General features: G+C 60.5%; 1 protein-coding gene across 1 annotated transcript; it reads right to left on the reverse strand.

The window, feature by feature from the left end:
- Positions 1–252: 252 nt before the first annotated feature.
- LOC137466227 (death domain-associated protein 6-like) lies at positions 253–8,508 on the reverse strand. The gene is given in 7 exon segments (XM_068178061.1): positions 253–262; positions 911–1,122; positions 3,532–3,701; positions 4,970–5,390; positions 5,392–6,450; positions 7,282–7,515; positions 8,350–8,508. Coding segments are annotated over 7 exon segments (2,265 nt in total).
- Between the last annotated feature and the right edge of the window lie 24 nt (positions 8,509–8,532).

Here is an 8,532-nt window from a genome sequence, read left to right on the forward strand (position 1 = left end):
GGAGGGGGAGGGGAGGAGGGGGAGGGGGGGCGTGGCTTTGGGCGTGGCCTCGGAGCCGCCCAGGGCGGGGGGAGGGGAGGGGGAGGGCGAGGGGGGAGGGGTCTCCGCCGGCTCCACGGGGGAAAGTTTCGATTTCCAGCACGAAAAGTTCGGGGTTTTGGGGGGGGGGAGGGGCTCGGGACCCCCACCGGGACCCCCCCCCTCCCCCCTCGGCCGCGGTGGGGGGGAGGGGCAGCGCCGGGACCCCCCGGATCAGCCGCACCTGGGGGGGGAGGGGAGTTAGAGAGGGGGGAGGGGGGAACCCACCCAGGACACCCCTCCCGAGGATCCCCAAATAGCCCCCCCAGGACCCCCCCAAAATTCTCCCCAGGATCCCCCAAAATTCCCCCCAAAATCCCACCCAGGATCTCAGAATTCCCTCCCGAGGACCCCAAAAATATCCTCCCCACATCCCCAAACTTTTAACCCCAAGAGCCCACAAACCCCCCCCCCAAATTCCCCCCAAAATCCCCAACTTCTGTCCTAAAATTCTTCCCCCAAAAGCCTCGAAAACCCCCCTGGATCCCCCAAATTCTTCCCCCCAGAATCTCCCTCAGAGCCCCCAAATCCGCCAGAATTCCCAAATTCACCCCCCTAAATTTCCTCCACCAAGCGCCCCAAAAACCCCCAAATTCTGCCCCCAAATTTCTTCTCCTCAAAACCCCCACAAAGATGTCCAAAATTCTCCTGCAGAACCCCCAAATTCTGTCCCCAGTCCCTTCCCCCCAGCACCTCAAAATCCCCCAAATCCCCCCAAATGTGACCCCTAGTCCTCCCCAAATCCCTCCCAAAATCCTTCCCCCAAAATCCCCCCAGAATTCCCAAAATTCCCCCACATCCCCCCAGAATTCCCAACCCTCCCCAGCCCCACCCTGCGTTTGCCGTGGCTTCTCTTCCTTCCTCCTCCTCCTCCTCCTCAGTCTGCTCCTCCTCCTTGACCTTCACCCGCCCTTCAGCCTCGGAGGATTCTTCTTCTTCCTCTTCCTCCTCCTCCTCTTCCTCCTCATCCTCTTCATCTTCCTCCTCCTCCTCATCTTCTTCTTCCTCTTCTTCTTCGTCCTCCTCTTCCTCTTCTTTCTTCCTCTGTGGATGAAGAATTTTAGGGGGGGCTCCCCTTTTCCCAGCCTTCCTCCTCCTCCTCTTCCTCCTTTTCCTGCCCTTCCTTCTTCACTTCCTTCTCCTTTTCCTGCTCTTCCTCCCCCAATTCTTCCTCCTTCTCCCAACCTTCCTCCTCCTCTTCCTCTTCCCACTTCTCCTTTTCCTCTCTTCTTCCTCCTTTTCCTGCTCTTCTTCCTTCACTTCCTTCTCCTTTTCCTAGCCTTCCTCCTCTTCTTCCTCCTCCTTTCCTTGCCCTTCTTTCTTTTCCTTCCTCTTCCTTCTCTTTTTCCTTTCCCTGCTCTTCCTCCTCCCTCTTCCTCCTCTCCCTCTGCCTTTTCCCACTCTTCCTCCTCTTCCTCCCTTTCCTGCCTTTCTTCCTCTTCTTCCTTTCCCTCTTCCTTTTCCTCCTCTTCCTCTTTTCTAAGCCCTTCCTCCTCCCCTTTCTCCTCCTCTTCCCTTCCCTGCCCTTTCTTTTCTTCCTCCACCTTTCCTCCACCTTTGCTTGTCCTTCCTCATTTTCCTCTTCCTCCTCCTCTTCCCTTTCCTGTCTTCCCTCCTCCATTTCCTCCTCCTTTTCCTGCCTTCGCTCCTCCTTTTCTTCTTCCTCATTCTCTTCCTCCTCTTCCTCAATGCCTTCCTTCTTCCCTTCCTCCTCCTCCTCGGCCCCATTTCCCATCCCCCTCCCCACCTTTGTTCTTGCCTCCCATTCCCATTCCCCAACTTGGCTCCCATTTCCATTCCCATTTCCCACCTTGGTTCCTGTTTCTGTTCCCATTTCCTATTTCCCCACCTTCGTTCCTGTTTCAGTTTCTGTTTCCGTTCCCCTTCCCCCACCTTGGTTCCTGTTTCCCGTTTCTGTTCCCGTTCCCCCACCTTGGTACCTGTTCCCATTTTCTGTCCCCCACCTTGGTTCCCATTTCCCGTTGCTGTTCCCATTTCCCATTCCCATTTCACACCTTGATTCCCATTCCCGTTTCCTGTTCCCATTTCCCACCTTGGTTCCTGTTTCCTGTTCCCGTTCCCATTTCCCATTCCCTCATCTTGGTTCCCATCCCCATTTCCCATTTCCCCACCTTGGTTCCCGTTTCCTGTTTCTGTTCCCATTTCCCATTCCCGTTCCCTGTTTCCCATACCCTGTTTCTGTGTTTCCAGGGCCATTTCTGGGCAGTTTCCCGTCCCCCTGTCCCCTGCTCCCGTGTTTCTGGGGCCGTTTCCCATTCCTTTTCCCATTTCCCATTCCCATTCCCTGTTTCCAGGGCCATTTCCCATTCCTGTTCCCATTTCCTGTTCCCATTCCCACTTCCCATTCCCGTTTCCCATTCCTTGTTCTCCTGTTCTCTGTTTCCATACCCTGATCCTGCGTTTCCAGGGCCATTTCCTGTTCCCGTTCCCTTTCTCATTCCCATTCCCTTTTTCCCTTGTAGCCTGTTCCCACGTTTCCAGGGCCATTTCCCATTTCCCGTTCCCATTTCCCGTTCCCATTTCCCGTTTTGCCGTTTTCTGTACTGTGCTCCTGTGTTTCCAGGGCCGTTTCCCATTCCCGTTTCCCGTCCCCGTTCCCATTTCCCATTCCCCATTCCCCATTCCCGTACCCCGTTCCCATGTTTCCGTTCCCGTTTCCTGTTTCCCATTCCCCGTTCCCCGTTTCCCGTACCACACTCCCTCGTTTCCATTCCCGTTCCTGTTCCCGTTTCCCCGTTCCCGTTCTCCCGTTTCCTGTACCCTGTTCCCCCATTTCCCATTCCCGGTTCCTGTTCCCCGTTTCCCCCATTTCCTGTACCCTGCTCTCCCGTTTCCCATTCTCTGTTTCCCCATTTCCTGTACTGTGCTCCTTCGTTCCCGTTCCTGGTTCCTGTTTCCTGTTCCCGTTTCCCTGTTGACCCTGTACGCTGCTCCCCCTTTTCTGTTCCCCGTACTGTGCTCCCCCATTTCCGTTCCCATTCCCATTTCCGTTTCCTGCTCCCATTTGCCGTTTCCCTTTCCTGTCTCCCGTCTCCCTGTTTCCATACCCCGCTCCCCTATTTCCATTCCCATTTCCCGTTTCCCGTTCCCATTTCCCGTTTACCGTTCCCATTTGCTATTTCCCATTCCTGTTTCCCCGTTCCCGTACCCCGCTCCCGCGTTTCCGTTTCTGTTCCCGTTTCCCTGTCTCCGTTCCCATTTCCCTGTTTCCGTTCTCATTCCCGTACCCCGCTCCTGTGTTTCCATTCCTGTTCCCCACTCCCGCGTTTCCGTTCCCATTTCCGCTCCCGTTTCCCGTTCCTGTACCCCGCTCCCCTTTCCGTTCCCATTTCCGCTCCCATTTCCCGTTTCCCATTCCCGTACCCCGCTCCCGTGTTCCCGTTTCCGTTCGCGTTTCCAATTTCCGCTCTAGTTTCCCCGTTTCCCCCGTACCCCGCTCCCGCGTTTCTGCTCCCGCTGTTTCCGGGCCGTGCCGCTCTCACGGTTCCGCTCCTGGCGCTGGGCGAAGCGGGCGATGACGTCGTCCAGCCGGGCCAGGGCCAGGCGCCGGTTCCGCCGCAGCCGCTGCGCCAGCTCAGGGTCCGACAGCGCCGGGTCCATGCCTGGGGGACCCCAAAATCCCAAATTTCCCAAAATCCCAAAAATTCCCAATCCCAAAATCCCAAATTTCCCAAAATACCAAATCCCCAAAATCCAAAATCCTCAAATCCCGCAATCCCAAAAATTCCCAATCTCAAATCACAGAATCCCAAATCCCGAAATTCCCACTCCCAAAATCCCAAATCCCCAAAATCCCAAATTTCCCAAAATCCTCAAATCCCAAAATCCCAAAAATTCCCAATCCCAAATCCCAGAATCCCAAATTGCAAATCCCAAAATCCCCAAAATCCCAGATTTCACAAAATCTGAAAACTCCCAAATCTAAAAATCTTGCAATCCCAAATCCCGGAATTCCAAATCCCAAAATCTTGAAATCCCAAATCCCGGAATTCCAAATCCCAAAATTTCCAACCCCAAACTCCCAAATCCCCAAAATCCCAAATTTCCGAAGTCCCAGATCCTTGAATCTCGAAATCTAAATCCTGAAATCCCGAGATCCCAAGTCCTAAAATTTCCAACCCAAAAATTCCAAATCCCAAAACTCCCAAACCTCAAAATCCCATAATCCCAAACCCCAGAATTCCAAACCCCAAAATCCCAAATAAAAATAATTCTCAACCCAAAAATCCCAAAATTCAAAATCCCCAAATTCCCAACCCCAAAATTCCAATTTCCAGACCCACCCCATCCCCATTTCCTCTTCACCCTCTTCCCATTTTCCACCCCATTTTTCTGCCCCTTATTCCATTTTCCATCTTCATCCTGCTTTTTTCCCATTTTCCACCCCATTTTCTGTTCCTTATTCCATTTCCCACCATTCCCCTCCCATTTTTCCCATTTCCCACCTATTTTTTCCTACTTTCCGCCCATTTTTTCCCATCTCCCCCACTTCCCCTCCCTTATCACCTTGCCCCATCCCATTTTCCCTCTCATTTCACGTTTTCCTCATTTCCCCTCTCATTTTTCCCACTTTCCCCATTCCCCCACCATTCCCCATTTTCCCCATTTTCCTCGTCTCCCCTCCCATTTTTTCCTTTCCCCCCATTTCCCATTTTCTCCATTTTCTCCATTCCCCTCCCATTTTCTCCCATTTTCCCCCATTTTCCCTATTTCCTCTTCCATTTTCCCCCCGTTTTTCCCCATTTTCCCCTGTTTCCCCCCCTTTACCTGGCCGGAACTGGTCGCTGAGGTGGCTGCCCAAGTTGTACCCCATTTTTCTCCCATTTTTCTCCCATTTTTTTTCCCCCATTTCCCCCGTTTTCCCCGTTACCTGGCCGGTACTGGTCGGTGAGGTGGCTGCCGAAGTTGTAGACCAGGTCAAGGTGGCGCCGCTCCTGCAGGCGGTTGCCCACCTCGCGGAACGCCTCCTGGGCCATGTTCTCCATCTGCCGCCGGCCCAGCCCCAGCCCGTGGCGCGCGCTGGCGCCGCGGATCTCGCGCAGGATGTCCGAGTAGTCGGGGAAGGCGTCGGGCCGGTTGATGAAGCGCTCGATGCTGCGGTTCACCTCGGGGTAGCGCGTGCCGCGGAAGCGGATGCGCTGCTCCAGCACGCGCCCCGTCAGGCTGCTGCAGTCCTTGAGCTGGCAGAGGCGGCGGAAGATGCGCATCATCCTCCTCTTGAGGCGGTTCTCCTGCAGGTACGGCGAGTCGGCGCTGTCCAGCTCGGCCAGGTCCAGCTCGCGCTCCTGCAGGCCGCCGGATCTCGCCGGCGTAGACGCGCAGCAGGTGCTCCAGGTGCCGGATCTGCCGCCGCGAGCCGCCCGTGCGCCGCGGGGAGCCCTCGGAGGCGCCGGCCGGCTGGGACGGGGCGCTGGGATTGCCGGGTGGAGCGCCGGGATACTGGGATGGGGCGCTGGGACACTGGGATGGGGCGCTGGGATTGCCAGATGAACTGCCAGGATACTGGGATGGAGCGCCGGGACACTGGGAGGATCCGCCGGGATACTGGGATGAGGCGTTGGGATACGGGGAGGAGTTGCTGGGATGCTGGGAGGAGGCACTGGGATCGGCGGATGAACCACCGGGATAGTGGGACGAGGTGCTGGAGCACCAGGATGAACCATTGGGATACTGGGATGGAGCGCCGGCATCGCTGGACGAAGCGCTGGGATACTGGGATGGAGCGCTGGGATACTGGGAAGAGCCCCCAGGGCGCTCCGGAGAACCAGCAGGACACTGGGAGGAGCGCTGGGGATACTGGGATGGATCCCCGGCGGGATACTGGGATGAACTGGTGGCGCACTGGGACTGCTCAGCTCCGTCGGGATGCTGGGACGAGCCGGGCGGGCACCGGGAGGCGCCGGGGGGATGCTGGGATGAACCAGGGAGGCACTGGGAGGCACTGGGAGGGCACTGGGATGAACCGGGAGGATACTGGGATGAACTGGGAGGATGTTGGGATGAGCTGGGGGGATGCTGGGACGCTCCGTCGGGACACTGGGACGCGCCGTCGGGACACTGGGACGCTCCGTCGGGATACTGGTGGGAACTGGGCGGGCACTGGTGCGCGGCGGGCAGGGCGTGCAGCGGGAGGCGGCGGCGCAGCGCGCGCGCCTTGAGCACGGTGCAGAGCTCGTTGATGTAGACGTAGACCTTGCGGCGCCGGCCCCGCACGCGCCGCAGCAGCCGGCCCAGAATGTTCCGGAACTCAGCCGAGCCCCGGAAGTCGGGGTGGGCGCGCAGGTGCCGCGAGCTCAGGAACGGCAGCACCTCGGGGTGCTCCTGCGTCAGCGGCGCACACAGCGACAGGAACTGCGGGGAAACGGAACACACTGCGTCACACCTGGGCACACCTGGGCACATCTGGGCACACCTGGGCACATCTGGATACACCTGGGCACAGCTGAGTTATACCTGGGCACACCTGGATACACTTGGGTACACCTGAGATACACCTGGATACACCTGGGATACACCTGGGATACATGTGAGATACACCTGGGCACACCTGGATACACCTGGGTACACCTGAGATACACCTGGGATACACCTGGGATACACCTGGGATACACCTGGGATACACCTGGACACACCTGGACACACCTGGGACACACCTGGATATACCTGGGACACACCTGGATGCACCTGACGTGCAACCAGGACACACCTGGGGTAAAACTGGACACACCCAGCACACACCTGGGCACCCCTGGGCTCACCTGGGCACCCTGGGCCACACAGCACACACCTTAGACCACACCTGGGCACACCTGGGTCACAGCTGGGCACAGCTGGGTCACAGCTGGGCACACCTGAGACCACACCTGGGCTCACCTGGGCACACCCTCACACACCTGAGACCACACCTGGGCTCACCTGGGGCCACACCCTGACACACCTGGGCACACCCCTACACACCTGAGGCCACACCCTCACACACCTGGGGCCACACCCTCACACACCTGGGCACACCCCTACACACCTGAGGCCACACCTGGGCACACCTGGGCACACCTGAGGCCACATCCTGACACACCTGAGGCCACACCCAGGCACACCTGGGGCCACACCCGGGCACACCTGGGCACACCTGAGGCCACATCCTGACACACCTGAGGCCACACCTGGGCCCCTCCCCCTCACCTGCTGGAACAGCCGCTCGTTCTCCTCCCAGAAGGCGCCGCCCCTCCCCCCCCCGGCCCCGTTCGGGGGGAGAGGGGCGGGGCTGGGGGCGGGGCTGGGGGAGGGGCTGGGGCTGGGGGAGGGGCCTTGCTCCTCCTCGTCGTCGTCCAGGACGATGATTGGCTGGGGGGGGGCGGCCATGGGGACCCCGGGACCCCCGAGATGGGGGGGGAGGGGCGCGGTCAGCGGGGAGGCCTGGGGGGAGGGGAGAGGGGGGAGGGGTCAGGGGAGGGACCCCAGAAATCCCCCCCAATTCCCCTCCCCCACCCCAAAACCTCACCCAGCTCCCCCCCCCCGAACTCCGCCCCTCCCCCCCCCGAACCCCAAAATTCCCCTCCGGCCCCAACTTTCGCCTTCCCCCTCCCCAATCCCGCCTCCCCTCCCCCCCCCCCGCACCCCCGAACCCCAAATTCCGCCTCCCCTCCCCCTCCCGCCCCCTCAGGCTCCCCCAAATTCCCCCAAATTCCCCTCAAACCCCCCAGACTCCCCTCCCCCCGCAGCCCCTCCCTGACCCCCCCGCGCCCCTCCCCATCCCGCGCCCCTCACCCCCCCCACCGCCCTCCCTCCCCCTCCCCCCCCGGACCCCGCGAATTTGCCCAAATTCCGCCGAATTTGCCCCAAACCCCCCCCGGGCGCCCCCTCCCCTCACCGCCTTGGCCCCGCCCCCTCTCGCGCAGGCCCCGCCTCCGGCCCAGCCCCCCGGGCAGGCCCCGCCCCCCCCGCGCTCACCGGACCCGCGCGGCTCCGCCGGCGCCGCCGCCACCGAGCGGCCGCGGCCGCGCACTGCGCAGGACCGGAAGTGCCGCCCCGCGCCGGCCCGGCCGAGCGGGCGCCGCCATGACACCGTACAAAGAAAGGGGCGTGGTCACCCCCACCGACCAATCGGAGCGCGCCGCTTCATCCGGGGATCCGCGCCGCCGAGCCGGGCGCCGCCATCTTAACGTGCGGCGCGCCTCGGGACCCCGCCCCTTTAACCCTCGCGGCCCCGCGCGCGTTTCCCGGCGCTTTGCGCCGTTCCCTCTGCCTCACCGGACAGGGCAGCGGCTGCCGGTCCCGCGCCATCGCGGAGACGGCCGGGAAGGCGGAGCCGCGCAGGCGCGGACGTGGAGCACAAGATGGCCGCGCTACGGCGGCCGTGAGGCGCCCCCGCCCCGCAAGGCGAAAGCGCGGCAAGATGGCGACCGGCATGTCGCCGTACGGGCTCAGCCAATC

Source organism: Anomalospiza imberbis, unplaced genomic scaffold (genome assembly GCF_031753505.1).
Source record: "Anomalospiza imberbis isolate Cuckoo-Finch-1a 21T00152 unplaced genomic scaffold, ASM3175350v1 scaffold_165, whole genome shotgun sequence".
In the NCBI taxonomy this organism is placed as follows: domain Eukaryota; kingdom Metazoa; phylum Chordata; class Aves; order Passeriformes; family Viduidae; genus Anomalospiza; species Anomalospiza imberbis.